Below are 17,738 nucleotides of genomic sequence, written 5' to 3' on the forward strand. Positions count from 1 at the left end.
CACCCGCACAATGTTGTAAAATCATGATCTCCAGGTCGCCTGCAAATGGATTTAAATGACATTTCTGTTTTCAGAGGCTGTGTGAAGGATGAATAGTATGGAATCACCAGTCTCGGACAAGCACTCAGACATTTTATCATGTAGAACAAACTCAAAAGTGCAACTCTTAAGCATTCAGAAACATTAAAAGAAATGAATAAAAAACATTATGGTGAGCAGGAAATGTTAATTTTATAGCGCAAGTGCAGGGAAATATATATGGAATTGCTCCATTCTGAGGAAAAAAATATGAAATCATGAGAAACGGAAATAATTAAAACACACCTCTAGAAACAAACAAAGAAATAACAAAACACATCTCTAGTATTTAGTAGCACCACCTTTGGCTTTTATGACAGCTTGCAGTCTCTTAGGCATGGACTTGATGAGTGACAACTCTCTTTGATTGCCGTTGCCAGATCATGCTTGCAGGTCAGAGCCTTGCTGTGGACCATGTTTTTTCAATTTCCACCACAGGTTTTCAATAGAGTTGAGATCTGGGCTATTTGCAGGCCATGACATTGACTGGGTGAGTCTTTCTCCAAGGAAAGCTTAAACAGTTTTAGCTCTGTGATACATTGTCATCTTGGAAAATGACCGATTTTCAATTGAAGAGATAAGAAACCTGTCTAAAATTTCAATGTAAACTTGTGCATTTATTGAAGGTTTAACCACAGCCATCTCCCAAGTACCTTTGCCTGACATGCAGCCTCAACTCATCAAGGACTGAGAGAATTTTGATGTCTTCTTCAGGCAATCATCTTTGCAAATCTCACTGGAACGGCAACAAAGTTCCAGCATCATCACCTTGTCCAATGCAGATTCTTGACTCTTAGACACCTTGTCCAATGCAGATTCTTGATTCTTGACTCTTAAGACACCCTGTCCAATGCATATCCTTGATTCTTGACAAGGTGGTGATGCTGGAACTTTTGTTAGGTGCTGTTCCAGTGAGACCTAAAATGGCCCAAAATTACCTAATTAGATTATTGACTCTTGACACCATGTCGAGCACTCACTCAGACAAATTATCATGTAGAACAAACTCGGATAAAAAAGCTTGAAAAAGTAATGAATAAGTTCAAAAGTGCAACTCTTTAGCATTCAGAAACACTAAAAGAAATGAATAAAAAACATTGTGGTGGTCAGTAAATGTTACTTTTATAGAGCAAGTGCAGGAAAATATATATGGAATCACTCCATTCTGAGGAAAACAATATAAAATCATGAGAAACAAACAAATAACAATCAAAATACATCTCTAGTCATTTCTGTAGTAGTGATGTTTTCTTCAGGCAGTCATCTTTGTAAATCTCACTGGAACAGCACCAAACAAAAGTTCCAGCATCATAACCTTGTCCAATGCAGATTCTTGACTCTTGACAAATGTCAATGTGCATAATTCCTGCCACCGTTCTTTGTTTCTCATCACCTTGTCCAATGCAGATTCTTGACCTTTGACAAAGTGATGATGCTGGAACTTTTGTTTGGTGCTGTTCCAGTGAGATTTACAGGCCGTGACATTGACTGGATGACTTTCTCCAAGGAATGCTTTAATAGTTTTAGCTCTGTGGCATGAGGCATTGTCATCTTGAAAAATTATTTCATTATCCCCAAACATTTTTAATTTAAGGGATAAGAAGGCTGTCTAAAATTTCAATGAAACTTGTGCATTTATTGAAGATTTAACCACAACCATCTCCCCAGTGCCTTTGCATGACATGCAGCCCCATATCATCAAGGACCGAGTGAAATTTGATTTTATTCTTCAGGCAGTCATCTTTGTAAATCTCACTGGAACGGCACCAAACAAAAGTTCCAGCATCATCACCTTGTCCAATGCAGATTCTTGACTCTTGACAAGTGTCAATGTGGGATAGTTTCTGACCACCGTTATTTATTTGTCTCTCATCACCTTGTCCAATGCAAATTCTTGACTCTTGACAAGGTGATGATGCTGGAACTTTTGTTTGGTGCCGTTCCAGTGAGATTTACAAAGATGACTGCCTGAAGAAGACATCAAAATCCAGTTGTGGCTAAACAATAGCATATGTTGGTTAGCAACCGTGTGGCTACATTTGACGAGCCATCTTTGCAGAATTTGCGCGAAAGCATTCGCGTCGACTTCCGTCTTAATAACGAATCGGGAAAGGAGGAAGTGACGTATGCCGTTAAGCAGTCGGTACATTTGTAGTTTTTTTGTGTGGCATAGTTCATGCCATCCTCCTCAAAGTTAATTAGTGCCGGTGAAAGCGGTACCGACACCCTCAAGTTATAAAAGAGGTGTCATTCAACTAGTCAGTTGACATATCACAAATGTTATGGAAATATTTCGTAAAGGTTGAAAAGTTACCTAGTGTTGCTTTAATGCCAGTCGGTTCACTCCCATAGGTGATTCCTGTTGATTTTATGCCATTTTTTCGATGAAATATAATAAAAAAGTGTGTCTAGAGCCCACAATAATGCTCTAAAGTCAGGGCCGGCCCAGGCTATTTGGGGGCCCTAAGCAAAATAATGCAAATGGACCCATATTTTTGGCCCACCATTTTGTGACAGTGTACTGTGAAACCCATACGTCTATATTTTGTATATTAATCAGATTTTGTTGCACTGCATACTTCAAACTTCTCACCCCAAATGATTGTCAGAACTTACAGTAGATAGCGCCAAACCTTTTTCTAAAAGAGGAAATAAAGAACTTAAGGAAGGACTTTTATTTTTTTAAAGCTTGTAATCAAGTATGAAAAACTCACAAAAGTCAAATAAAGCAAACTGTAGTAAACAAAATAGAATATAAATTAAACAATTGCCAAATTGGGGGGCCCCCTAGTGGTCAGGGGCCCTAAGCAGCTGCATAGTCTGCGTATAGGCTGGGCCGGCCCTGTGACCAAAGTACATGAAAAACTAAAATAAAAAAACAGTATTTCAATGGGCGTCCTATAAAGGGTTAAGGACTCGTGCAAATAGTCGTAAAATTCAATTTAATGCTTTACTGCTGAGTATTTTGCAGAAAATAAAGCCGTTTTCCACTAACGAGACTTCATTTTCTTCTCAGTTTTACCGCCAGGAGGCACGCTTTAGCCGTTTTTCCGACCAGTCTAGCTCGAGGTTACTTTGGGATGCGGGTTGCGTAACACGCATCTTGCATTAGGAATAGTACTCCTATTTTGGGAGCAGAATTATGGGATGCTTTGTGTTGAAACTGCGGTATGATTCCGTGAATTGCGAAGTATTTCGCTTGAATTGGGGTAATTTGCATTTAAAAGCATTGGAACTGGGTGAGCTGGCGGTGAATGGTCAAGTTTTAGTGTCAGTGACAGCCTATAGCAGTCCAAATTGATTGGACGTCAATATATGTCAATGGCAGATAATTTGTGGAATGACATTAAAGGTGTTTGAGCAGTAGATTGTTGGTTTGTTTCCTTAGTTTGAGTGTTGTAAGTCGTAATATGATTGAAACGGTATTTTTTTTTAAAGCAATTGACTAAAAAAATAGTTGGTTTGATTTCTACATTAAAATAAATCATCTTTTTTTTTTCTTTTAGGATTGTACTTCATCGCAGTGGAGTTTTGTGAATTCCGAGCTCACGCCGAGGTCCGTGAACGCACCGCGCTTCAGAGTACTACGAGTACATCGTGTCGCGTCGACTTGAGTGACAGTCCCAGTCCCAGTCGCACACAAGCGGACCCGCGGACGAACGCCACCCCGGGCGGACGAACGCACGCTCCGGTTGCGACTCAACCGCGAACGGAACAGCCCCGGAACCGGCGCTGGATTCGGCGGAGTTGCAAAGTTGCGAAGCGTGGGAGTTGGGGTTCGGAGGAGACCCGCGAGGACGTAAACAAGACCCGCAGGGAAGGGGTGGGGGTGCAGCGGGGCTCCGCACATGGCCAAGCTGGGGAAGTCCGGACATGTTTGAATGAGCTCCGCCAACTTGCGAGGACATAAGGCGCTGCCCGGACCGGCTTCGGACGCCATGGAGGGTCAGGCGCCGGAGCCCGGCGAGGACGTGCGCTTGAGCGGCTACCTCCGCAAGCACAAGTCCATGCACCGGCGCTACTTTGTGCTGCGCTCGGGGTCGGAGCGCGGCCCGGCCCGGTTGGAGTACTACGAGAGCGAGAAGAAATTCCGCGGCAAGGCCCCCGTCCCAAAGAAGGCCGTGCTCCTGGAGACCTGCTTCAACATCAACAAGCGGGCCGACTCCAAGAACAAGCACATGATCGTCTTGTACACGCGGGCGGAGAGCTTCGCGGTGGCGGCGGAGAACCAGGCGGACCAGGACGAGTGGTACCAGGCCATGGTGGACTTGCAGTGCAAAAGTAAGTCGCGGACGTGGCACGCCAAATCCAGGGGCGCTTCAAGAGGGGGTTCCCCAAGCATCTCCTTAATAGTTTAGGGATTATCCATGACGACAATTACTCACTACACTAAAGGGTACCTATACATGAATTCTCTGGCTTCCATTGATAAACGTTCGGACAGATGCCACTCCCTGTCCGAATAGATTGGACGTCTCTCCCCGTCAATGGCACTGAAACATAATCATTAACCACTGCTGTGTAAACACAGCTGTCGGTATGACGGCGAAGTCACCTGTTCGACCTTCCCTCGCATCATCTTGTGACGCAATCAGGGCAAACAAGATCGGAAGAGTTCAAGGTGCTTCTCACACATGACCCGCTGGCCTCTTACGTAAAGTGGCTGATTAGCGGCGGCGGGAAAGCACCTGAGCTTGAGCTGTGATACATTTAGCAGGTTGTAGGGAATACATGTACAACAAGTGGGCTAGCGTATTTTCTGGACTATAAATCGCACTGGTTTGGCTGGGTCTTGAGTCAAAAGGGCTTGTGCGACTTATACAATCCCGAGCTAAAAGTATGGAATCACCAGTCTCGGGCGAGCACTCACTCAAACATTTTATCATATAGAAAAAACTCTGATAAAAAGCTTGAAAAAATATTGAATTAGTTCAAAAGTGGAACCTTTTAGCATTCAGAAACACTAAAAGAAATCAGTAAACATTGTAGTGGTCAGTAAATGTTACTTTTATAAAGCAAGTGCAGGGAAATACATATGGAATCACTCCATTCTGAGAAAAAAAATATGGAGTCATTAGAAACAAACATAGAAATAACAATCAAAACACATCTCTAATATTTAGTAGCACCACCTCTGGCTTTTATGACAGCTTGCAGTCTCTGATTTGATGAGCATTCTTCATCAATTCGGTGCCGACTCTCTTTGATTGCAGTTGCCAGATCATCTTTGCAGGTCGGAGCCATGCTGTGGACCTTTTTTCAATTTCCACCACAGGTTTTCAGTAGGGTTGAGATCTGGGCTATTTGCAGGCCATGACATTGACTGGATGAGTGTTTGTTTTCAAGGAATGCTTTAACACTTTTAGCTCTGTGGCATGATGCATTGTCATCTTGGAAAATGACAAATATTTTCAATTGAAGGGATAAGAAAGCTGTCTAAAATTTCAATGTAAACTTGTGCATTTATTGAAGATTTAACCACAGCCATCTCCCCAGTGCCTTTGCTTGACATGCTGTCCCATACATATCATCAAGGACTGAGGGAATTTTGATGTCTTCTTCAGGTATTCATCTTTGTAAATCTCACTGGAACAACACCAAACAAAAGTTCCAGCATCATCACCTTGTCCAATGCAGATTCTTGACTCTTGACAAGGTGATGTTGCTGGAACTTTTGTTTGGTGCTGTTCCAGTGAGATATACAGGCCGTGACATTGACTGGATGAGTCTTTCTCCAAGGAATGCTTCAACAGTTTTAGCTCTGTGGCATGATACATTGTCATCTTGGAAAATGACAAACATATTTTCAATTGAAGGGATAAGAAAGCTGTCTAAAATTTCTATGTAAACTTGTGCATTTATTGAAGATTTAACCACAGCCATCTCCCCAGTGTCTTTGCCTAAAATACAGCCTCATATCATAAAAGACTGAGGGAATTTTGATGTTTTCTTCAGGCAGTCATCTTTGTAAATGTCACTGGAACAGCACCAAACAAAAGTTCCTTCATCATAACCTTGTCCAATGCAGATTCTTGACTCTTGACAAGGTGTTCCGACCTCCAGGGGTGATCTGGCAACTGAAATCAAAGAGAGTTGGCACCAAATTAATGAATGCTCATCAAGTCCATGCCATGGATTTTGCCATGTGGCATTTTTTTGCCATGTGGCAAAATGGATTTTGACATGTGTCTTTTTTTGGTATATGCCATTTAAAATGAATGAAAAATTTGGACGTGCATAGCTGTCAATGGCATAGCCTTACTTGGGTGCCAGTTGAATGTCAATCCGCCTTCATGTAAAGTGTATGGTCAAAAATCACAGCCACACATGCTTTCCTGCCATTTAAAATGAATGGAAAATATGGACGTGCATAGCCGTCAATGGCATGGAGGTGCATGTCCTGCAAAACTACAATATACCCCCAAAAAATGCCATGTACACCCCCCCCCCCCCCAAAAAAATGCCACAAAGCAAAATGCATTTTGCCCATACCCACAAAAATGCCACATGTCAAAATCAATTTTGCCACTTGGCAAAAAATGCCACATGGCAAAATCCATTTAACCACATGGTTAAAAAAAAAATAAAAAAAAAAATTTGCAACTGAAATCAAAGAGAGTTGGCACCAAATTGATGAAGAATACTCATCAAGTCCATGCCTCAGAGACTGCAAGCTGTCATAAAAGCCAGAGGTGGTGGTACTAAATACTAGAGATGTGTTTTCATTGTTATTTCTATGTTTGTTTCTCATGATTTCGTGCTAAAATGATACATGATAAAATGTTTGAGTGAGTGCTCGTCCAAGACTGGTGATTCCATACTTTTTGCTAGGGGTTGTAGCCCGAAAATATGGTACGTAGAAAATGTCTCAAACTAATATGGCTCCTCGGTGTACTGTTCTAACAGACATGGCTAGCGTTGCGCTCAAGAACACAATAGCCAAAGCCAAGACCCTACTTGAGACCAGAACTCCTTGAGTTTTGAGAGTCCAGATCGGGTTAAGACTATTTTTGCACCTGTTACCGAGTCACCTGGTTTTGAGGATCTGCCAGAACCGAGTCCAAATCCGATACGTCGGCAATTAACACTGGAAGTCCCGGGGTTTTTTGGCTATAAAGAAATACCAGGAAGGTGTCAAATGACCCTGATACCAAACTGACTACTTCACTTTGTCAAACAATAGACCACTCAAACAAGCAGTTAAGCAGCCTAGGTGTGAAGGGGGTGTTTCACTCTAGATAGCTGCAATTATCATCTTGAATATTTGCAAATCCAGACTTAACTCCTGGGTCAGTGTAAAAATAATGAAGGCCACATGGCATGAAACTAAGATTAGCATCTAGAACTGTAGCTAAACCAGACTGTCTACATTTTAGAAAATTGAGTGTTAGAACAACTGGGACAAATCCCATCAAGCACCTTTACTTTGTCTTGACAAGTCCAACATTCAGTTGTCAAGGTTCACAGTTTATTATGTTGAAGCACACAATGACCAAAGAACTTGCCACAGCAGCTCAACCCGCTGTTTTGTCACAGCAAACACAAGCTTCAGTATACAGTACATACTGTAAAAAGGTTGTCTGCCCAATTGTCTGCCTGAGCGGTCCACTGTCCGACAAAGCCAAGGCAGCTCTGCCTTGCAAACACTCAAGATGCTAATTGGAGCAATCCAACCTTGTAGTTTTGCGAGTGTGAATGGGAATGACTAATAAGCACCTCAATGCGAACAAAAGATATGCTGATTAGAGTCAGATGACCCTTCCCTGGTAACAAAAGTGATTTTTATCAACTGATCCACCCTTGGTAGTTCTAGTGTTAAGGAGAAACAAAAGCACAGTACGATGCTATCTTACTGTTCGCTACTAGAACAGCGGTGGGCTAACCGGTCCTCAGTGGCCGCAGTGGGTCTTGGCCTTTGTTACAACTGATCCAGTACAGGCAGTTTAACCAATGAGGGGTCCAGGGAAACATTTGTAAGACTTTTAAGACACCAGATCGGTGAGAAGGTGTCCTCTTGATGGGTTGCAACTAGGGGTGTGACAAAATATCGAAATGGTGATATATCGTGATACTTTGCATCCCAAAAGGTTATCGATACGCTCCAGCCAAGAATCGAAATATCGTTTTAAAAAGGTGTCAATGTTTAAAAAAAAAAAGAAAAAAGGAACCAACAAGTTGTTATCAAAATCTTCCACCATAATACAACCCCTAGCAAAAAGTATGCAATCACCAGTCTTGGACGAGCACTCACTCAGACATCTCCCCAGTGCCTTTGCCTGACATGCAGCCCCATATCTGAGGAAATTTTGACATCTTCTTCAGGCAATTATCTTTGTAAATCTCACTGGAACGGCACCAAACAAAAGTTCCAGCATCATCACCTTGTCCAATGCAGATTCTTGACTCTTGACAAGTGTCAATGTGGTATAGTTCCTGCCACCATTGTTTGTTTCTCAACACCTTGTCCAATACCGATTCTTGACTCTTGACAAGGTGATGTTGCTGGAACTTTTGTTTGGTGCTGTTCCAGTGAGATTTACAGGCCGTGAAATTGACTGGATGACTTTCTCCAAGGAATGCTTTAACAGTTTTAGCTCTGTGGCATGATGCATTGTCATCTTGGAAAACGACATATTTTCAATTGAATGGATGAGAAAGCTGTCTAAAATTTTAATGTAAACTTGAGCATTTGTTGAAGATTGAACCACAGCAATCTCCATATAAATCTCACTGGAACGGCACCAAACAAAAGTTCCTGCATCATCACCTTGTCCAATGCAGATTCTTGACTCTCGACAAGTGTCAATGTGGCATAGTTCCTGCCACCCTTCTTTGTTTGTTTCTCATCACCTTGTCCAGTGCAGATTCGTGATGTTGATGCTGGAACGTTTGTTTGGTGCTGTTCCAGTGAGAATTACAGGCCATGACATTGACTGAATGAGTCTTTACCCAAGGAATGCTTTAACAGTTTTAGCTCTGTGGCATGATGCATTGTCATCTTGGAAAACGACATATTTTCAATTGAATGGATAAGAAAGCTGTCTAAAATTTTAATGTAAACTTGAGCATTTATTGAAGATTTAACCACAGCCATATCCCCAGTGCCTTTGCCTGACATGCAGCCCCATATTATCAAGGACCGAGGGAATTTTAATGTCTTCTTCAGGCAGTCATCTTTGTAAATCTCACTGGAACGGCACCAAACAAAGGTTTCCAGCATCATCACCTTGGCCAATGCAGATTCTTGACTCTTAGACACCTTGTCCAATGCAGACTCTTGATTCTTGACTCTTAGACACCTTGTCCAATGCAGATTCTTGATTCTTGACAAGGTGATGATGCTGGAACTTTTGTTAGGTGCTGTTCCAGTGAGACCTTAAATGGCCCAAAATTACCTAATTGCCTGGCATTGACTGCCACTGACAGACATAGACGTTCAATCCGTTTGAAGTGGGAGGGTGGCAGCGAATGAACGAATGTTCATTCGCTGCCACCCTCCCAGTTCAAATGGATTGGACGTCGACTAGTGATAAACAAATTCCAATTCACACTAGAAGCTTGTTTTTCTGTTAATTAGTTGTTTGTAGAATATCCTAGAATGATTTCCTGACCAATGTATCGTCAGATCATGAGCTTTATATTGCATATCGTATCGTGAGGTACCAAGAGGTTCCCACTCCTAGTTGCAACGAAAATCTGCACCTTTGTGCAATAGTTTGCCCACCCCTGTACTACAACATACTATTGTTTACTTCGTTTTCTAAATTCCGTTCTGCTACTGCTACCGCTCATACACGAGGCTCTTTGAAGATCTGTTTGAACCTCCTCCTCCCAAAACAAAAAACACACCGTCCTCACGCATAGGAGTAAAAAAGGTCACTGCCGACCGCTAGCGAAAACCCGCGGTGGTAAACGGTCTACACCGTCAGGATTCCTACTGCTAATAATCAGCCTCTGGTATGTGCCGCATTGCCGTCAGTACAGTGAAGAACTTGTCCCCTACTTGAAGAATTCCGCTGGGATGCTGGGCCCGGGGCCGCGCCCTCAGCGCAGAAGCCGCTGCGAGAGGACGATAGCGAGGGAAATCACAGCTTTGGATTAAAGTTTGGAATAATCAGTCGCCACGGGTGGTGCGCAGTAAACACAGGAACGCTTCGGGCACCCTTGCACAAGCCAAGGATCTGTGCACGCCCTTAAATCCTAAAGTCCCGTTTGCATAATACCGCAACATGACTTGATCCTGGGAAAGTGGCCTCAAGCGGCCCGGGAAACTATCGGTATCGCACGAGCGCTCCTAATCACACAAACACGGTCCTGCTGCCACGCAGGGCCTCGCGCCCATCCGGGTTATTTATTCAGCTGAGTCCGGTAAGACCCTTTGGGCAACCAGTACAGTATCAGTACTGAGAGCGGCTATTTGTTCAGCTATTAGAAGTCGCTGGAGTGTGTAAGAGCTTAACCTCGGCCCAACGGGGCGGAGGCGCGGTCGTGCGCTCGCCCTTTTGCCAGGAAAATTGGCACCGCCTCAGGAATTGTTGACCTCCGTGAAAGCAAATAGCAGAATCCAAATTTGGAGCTGCAGCGCCGGCTGTAAACAAGACAGAAATTGTATCTCCGCGCATGCCTACGTTCAAAGTCTTGTAAAATCGTTCACGGGTGTTGACAAGAGATGGACAGCAAATTCATTAGCGCGCTAGAAAATGCTCAGGAATGCACGGAATAAGAAAGACAGCGAGAACCAAAAGTGGTATTTGCCATGTGGCAAAATGGATTTTGACATGTGGCATTTTTTTTTGCCATGTGGCAAAATTGATTTTGCTATGTGGCATTTTATTTGCCATGTGGAAAAATGGATTTTGCCTTGGGGCATTTTTTTGCCATGTAGCAAAATTGATTTTGCCATGTGGCATTTTTTTTTTTTTTGCCATGTAGCAAAATGGATTTTGACATGTGACAATTTTTTGGTATATGCCATTGTAAATGAATGAAAAAATTGGACATGCATGGCTGTCAATGGCATAGCCTTACTTGTGTGCCAGTTGAATGTCAATACGCCCTAATGTAAAGTGTATGGTCAAAAATCACAGTCACACGTTTTTCTGCAATTTAAAATGAATGGAATTAATTTGGACGTGCATAGCCGTCAATGGCATGGACGTGAACGGCCTGCAAAACTACCATATACCCTAAAAAAAATGCCATGTGACCCCCCCCCCCCCCAAAATGCCAAAACCAAAATGCATTTTGCCACATACCCACAAAAATGCCACATGTCAAAATCCATTGTGCCACCTGGCAAAAAAATGCCACATGGGGCAAAATCCATTTTGCCACATTGCAAAAAAAAGCCACATGGAAAAAAATCCATTTTGTCTCATGGCAAAAAATGCCACATGGCCAAATCAATTTTGCCACATGGCAAAAAAAATGCCACATGACTAAATCCATTTTGCCACGTTGCAAAAAAAAATAAATTGCCACATGACAAAAAAAATGCCACATGGCAAAATCCATTTTGCCGCATTGCAAAAAAAATGCCACATAGCAAAAAAAATTTGCCACATGGCAAAATCCATTTTGCCACATGGCAAATACCACTTTTGGTTCTCGGCGCTGCTGCGGAATAATGTGGACTTAAGTGATTTTCGGGCAATTCTTGGTCCCATTCGGTTGAGTTTTGGTCACTTCCCGTTGATTTCCAGGCTAAGCCAAGTGACTTTTTGTTAATTTTGGGGTATTTCTGGGTGACTTGTGGATTTCAGGTCTCGTACTGTTGGTTGACTATAAGCCGTACACTTCAAATTTGGCACAAAAATGGCATTTGTTCATTGATAAGCCACACAGACTATAAGCTGTCCTCACTGTATTATGGGATATTTACACCAAAAGATATTAACTGGTAGCACTTTATTTGACAGCGGCATCATATGACTGTCATCAGACCAAATGAACCACAATGAAGCTTTGAACTAATTGGCTGCAAAGCTTCATTGCTTCAAGAAGCTTCATTTGACCATCACTGCTCCCTTGTGGGAGACTGTCAACCTCTGCTGCCACCAACTGTCAACGCTGTTGTCATCCAACATGCCTCCTAGCATGCATTGCAGTGCTACAGATGTAAATAACAATCAAAATTCATGTTCTGTGCTAATTATTTCTTCAGTTACTGTTCCATTTGTTTCATTAATTGCTAGTTATGGTATTTGGTAACACTTTATTTGACAGTGGCACCATAAGACTGTCATTAGACAATCATAATTATGACTGTCATGAGCATTAATGAATGCTTATAACATATCACTTTTAAATGGATGTAAAAGATCTAAACTTGACATAAATGGAGTTAGTGATATAATTTGCCGGATGAAATTTAGGAATGAAATTTTGCTGCTTAGAGTACTTGTTTAATTAAAGAGGGGTTGTAATGTTTTGTTTTGTTAGTGTTTGCATTTAGTTTTATTGATTTGGGTGGATACACTGCCCTCTAGTGGCGACAGTTTATATGACATAACTCATTTCACATGGCTGAATCCAGCTGCTCCCTGTTACGACCAACATGCCGAATTTTTTCTTAAGATAATGTTTTTTTAATGCATTCGTAGTTTAGTTAATAGGTATATTTAGAGGGTTTTTTTTTTTTTTTTTGGAATATGTGTTTGAAACATTTGTTAAGACCATTGTTAAAAAAAAAAAAAAAAAAAATTGTTAGCATTTAAGCTAGTGGAAGTTAGCCGATTGTTCTTTTCATTATGGAAGATACACTGCCCTCTATTGGCAACAGTGAATATGACATAACTTATTTAAAATAGCCGAATCCAGCTGCTCCCTGTTAAGACCAACATAAGCTAAGTTTTTGCTTGGGCTAATGTTTTTAATGCATTCGTAACTTAGTTTACAGGTATATTTAGCTGTTTTTCTGTGGGAAAATGTGTTTGAACCATTTGTTAAGACCATTGTTTAAAAAAAAAAAAAAGTTAGCATTTTATAGCATTTAAGCTAGTGGAAGTTAGCCAATTGTTCTTTTGATTTGGGAAGATACACTGCCCTCTAGGGGCAACAGTGAATATGACATAACTCATTTCACATAGCTGAATCCAGCTGCTCCCCGTTAACACCAACATAAGCTAGCGTAAGTTAGCATTTTATAGCATTTAAGCTAGTGGACTTTTGCTACGTACTTACTCATTTATTTATTTTTATACCGTTTGAGGCTCAGCTCAAGTATTTTAATTTTTTTTAATGTTCCTTATCCGATTACTCGATTATTCGAACAAATTAGTTCATCGATTAATCGACTACTAAAATATTCAGGATTCAAATAAAGGAAAAAGTAGTGTCTTGTCCGAAAATGACGGTATATTTAGCTGTTATGTGTTTGAACCTTTTGTAAAGACCACTGTAAAAAAATAAAAAAATAAAAATAATAAAAAAGTTTTTATAGCATTTAAGCGAGTGGAAGTTAGCCGATTGTTTTTTTTTTTTATTTGGGAAAATACACTGCCCTCTAGTGAGATATATAAGCATAAGTTTTTCCTTGGGCTAATGTTTTTTAATGCATTCGTAATTTAGTTTATAGGTATATTTAGGTTTTTTTTGTGGGGAATATGTGATTGGAACATTTGTTAAGACCATTGTTAAAAAAAAAAAAAGTTAGCATTTTATAGCATTTAAGCTAGTGGAAGTTAGCCGATTGTTCTTTTGATTTGGGAAAATACACTGCACTCTAGTGAGATACATAAGCTTAAGTTTTTCCTTGGGCTAATGTTTTTTAATGCATTTGTAATTTAGTTTATAGGTATATTTAGCTTTTTTTGTGGGAATATGTGTTTAGAACATTTGTTAAGACCATTGTTAAAAAAAAAAAAAGTTAGCATTTTATAGCATTTAAGCAAGTGGAAGTTAGCAGATTATTCTTGATTTGGGAAAATACACTGCCCTTTAGTGACAACAGTGAATATATGACAATTTATTTCACATAGCTGAATCCAGCTGCTCCCTGTTAAGACCGACATCAGCTAAGTTTTTGCTTGGGCTAATGTTTTTAATGCATTTGTAATTTAGTTTATAGGTATATTTAGCTGTTTTTCTGTGGGAATATGTATTTGTTAAGAGCATTGTGTAAAAAAAAAAAAAAAAAGTTAGCATTTAAGCTAGTGGACTTTTGCTATGTACTTAGATCCTCATTTATTTATTTATTTTAATACCGTTTGAGGCTAAGCTCAGGTACTTTAATTTTTTTAATGTTTCTTATCCGATTACTTGATTATTCAAAACAAACTAGTTCATTGAGTAAGCGATTACTAAAATAATCGACAGCTGCAGCGCTAGTTTTGAGGCATTTCTGGATGAACAAATGTTCATTTGCTCCTCCTGGTCAAAAGAGATTGGACGTCTATAGCCGTCACTGGCAGAATATAAGATAATACGCTCCTCTATTTAAATGCTAGCCATGACAGTTGTACTTTTGTGATGCTACGATTTCTGAACGCCTTGTCATTGAGTGGAAGCCACAAGTCAACCGCGACAAATGTGTACATTGCCATAATCGGGTCTCAATTCACTTTCAAGCCACCGAGACCACGTCGTAGAATCCCCTTGCTAGCCAGGATCCTGTAAATCAGTGCTAACGACTGCCTCGCTGGCATTTCCAACGCGTGACCTCATTGCCGTAGCACGCCGTGATGCTTTTTGACACCGCAAAGACTGCAAAGAAGGGTTTTTTTCCCTCTCTCCCCCTTCTGTTCTCAGCTACTCCCCCTCATCCCGCCCACCCTCAATTTAAGCTTTGTACTTTTCCCAGGGCGGCCATGTGTGCCCCCTTTCCTCATTTCAAACTAGCCACTTCCTAAAGCTCCGAGCGGCCGTAATCCCTCGATCCGGGCCCGCACCGTAGACCGCGGCGTAAGGTCAAACTCGCACGTGTTCCGAGTTAGCGTCACATCAACCTCAAAGTAGCGGTACGCCGGTCGATGTGATAAACATACCCTAGCGACTGGGAACACGGCGTTCCCGCCTGTTTTGAAAGACCGTTTCTGTCTAAAATACAAAATGAGGTCAGGGGAGGATGCGACAATTCGGGGATCGAGTTTTCACGCCAATTCCGTGGGGGCGAGTGAATATTTCATCTCACTTGAATTTAGGAACTCCTGAATTTTTAAGTTGCCGCAGAAGACACGCGGATGGGGGGGATGGAGCAACTGAATTAAATATACAAAGCACCGCATTGACGGCAGTGTGGACACGGACAGAGGATTCCGTTGCATCCCGGAGGAAATTCAGGGGGCGGGGCTAGTAATGTAAAGCCTGTGAATCGGGGTCCGCTTCCTGACCGCCACAGACAACCGCACAGCTAATGCGCACCATCCACGATAATCAATACAGGGCCATTAAGTCGGACAACCCATATAAATATTTTAAACCGTAGGCCGCCGTTGACAGCAATAGACGTCCAATCCATTTTGACGAATGAACATTTGGCACCAAACAAGAACTTTTTGTGAAACAAGAACTTAGCTTTACTAGCTAGCTTAAATTTGCAACTTCAGACCCTCCCTTATGAAATCAACTGCTCCTACTAAGTACTGGCTGTGCTGTCTTAGTGTAGAAGAGACCAAAGAGCCAATAATAACCCTGAAGACTTCCTGCAGTGGCTTTTTTAGGACAAAGCGCGCACTGTGCCACCAACGGTGGACACTCGAGACAACAATTAGTGCCTAATTAGGGGGATGAGCAGCGCTTAGCGTGGCTTAGCGCTTAATCGGGCCATGCAGATGTCATTGGCCCATCCTCCAGCATCCAAACACTGGCAGAAAATAAAAACGACGCGAGCAGTTTAGCGCAGTTAGCGTTTGTGATGCACAGAGACCTGATCATTTCAACGCAACACATGCGCTCAAAGTATCACAAGGGCAAAGTATGCTACAACAGAGACTACACCAATTTCTCCTCAAATACTGAACATCTATGCATGCTACTACCAAGGTATCGCCAGCGAGCCAAATGTTTTTTCTCGAGAGCTACGTACTGGTATGGACCTGCTGAAACCACCAACCCTGAGAGGCATTGTTCAAACGAATCAGTGGAAACAAGTACGGTTGTTCCAATCATGTTTTTCTTTTTTTCCGATCCGATCCCGATCATTTTAGTTTGAGTATCTGCCGATCCCGATATTTTCCAATCCGATTGCTTTTTTTTTTGCTCCCGATTCAATTCCAATCACTCACGATAAATTTTCCCGATCATATACATTTTGGCAATGCATTAAGAAAAAAATGAATGAAACTCGGACAAATATATACATTCAACATACAGTACATAAGTACTGTATTTGTTTATTACGACAATAAATCATTTACATTATTAACATTCTTTCTGTGAGAGGGATCCACGGATAGAAAGACTTGTAATTCTTAAAGGATAAATGTGACTTTGTATATTGTGACTAAATACTGCCATCTCGTGTATTTGTTGAGCTTTCAGTAAATGATACTGTAGCCATTTAACTGTTCTGCCCAAATGCATGATGGGAAGTGCAACCATGACTGTGCAAAGTGGCACCAATTGATATATCTTCTCTGCGTTGGGAAGTAACATAGGGTGTTAAGAAAAAGATCAACCACTACCGTTCTTCCCCACATTGCTTCCCACAATATTTGTAATTGTTGAGAGAGGGAATTTTAAGGCTTTAGCCAATTAAAAAGAGGCTCCAAAGACTGCCAAAATTCTCTCTACTCATTTTACGCTGCCTGTTAGCTCTATATATAGGTAAAACGGCGCCATTATAGATTGAACGCGACAATGCGTGAGTGGGTCGTGCAGCGCATGCGTTAATTGCATTAAATATTTTAACGTGATTAATTTTTTAAAAATTAATTACCGCCGTTTATAAATTTGATAGCCCTACTTTAAGCCAAAACTAATGACTCTGGATGAATGTAAGACATTTTGTCTGCAACGTTAAATGCAATTAGAAAACAATTTAATGAAAAGAAAAAAAAAAATTTAAAAAAGGCATGTCCAATATTTTTTTCCCGATTCCGATACTTTGAAAATGACGTGATCAGACCCGACATCTTTAGTTATGAGGGAACACAAGAAGAGAAAAACACAAACAACAACAAGAAATACATTGAACGCCTACACTAACTATGAATATGTTGGTGCTATCGTCAGCTAGATGTATTTCCGGTTGACACCATGTGGGGGGGGGCCTGTTGACCAGGGAAAGAAGGGGAGGGGGTAGGGGAGTCTATAAGGTATGTGATTGGGAAAGCTGAAGTGTACACAAATCAGCTCTGTCATCTAGAAACCAGTAATCGTGTGAATCCCGTATGAGTGTAAGCCCGTCGGCAACCGACCCTACACCAATCCTTGTCTGTAACGTTAAAAACAATTAAAAAATATAGATTAAAAAAAGGCATGTCCGATACTTTTTTGCCGACTCCGGTACTTTGATGCCGATCGATCGGGACTCTAGAAACAAGTCAAGTACAGAGACCTGCATTCCAAGAATTTTTGCACCTGGTGGCTCGGGCAACTGGTTCGGATGCCTCCTGGACGCCACCCTGGAGAGGTGTTCCGGGCATGTCCCACCAGCGGGAGGCCCCGGGGACGACTGGGGACACGCTGGAGAGACTATATCTCTCAGCTGATCCGGGAAC

The 17,738-nt window shown here is 41.5% G+C and overlaps 1 protein-coding gene across 1 annotated transcript in view; it reads left to right on the forward strand.

Annotated features, from left to right (window-relative positions):
- Positions 1 to 1,905: 1,905 nt before the first annotated feature.
- Positions 1,906 to 17,738, forward strand: part of si:ch73-335l21.1 (insulin receptor substrate 1-B) — a 55,178-nt gene continuing 39,345 nt past the window's right edge. Inside the window, exons 1-2 of the mRNA XM_057854331.1 lie at positions 1,906 to 3,287; positions 3,585 to 4,359. Of these exons, the coding sequence (XP_057710314.1) occupies positions 3,960 to 4,359 (400 nt within the window). The 5' untranslated portion in view covers positions 1,906 to 3,287; positions 3,585 to 3,959. The remainder of the gene's footprint in view (positions 3,288 to 3,584; positions 4,360 to 17,738) is intronic.

This window comes from Corythoichthys intestinalis, chromosome 13, assembly GCF_030265065.1.
Source record: "Corythoichthys intestinalis isolate RoL2023-P3 chromosome 13, ASM3026506v1, whole genome shotgun sequence".
Classification (NCBI taxonomy): domain Eukaryota; kingdom Metazoa; phylum Chordata; class Actinopteri; order Syngnathiformes; family Syngnathidae; genus Corythoichthys; species Corythoichthys intestinalis.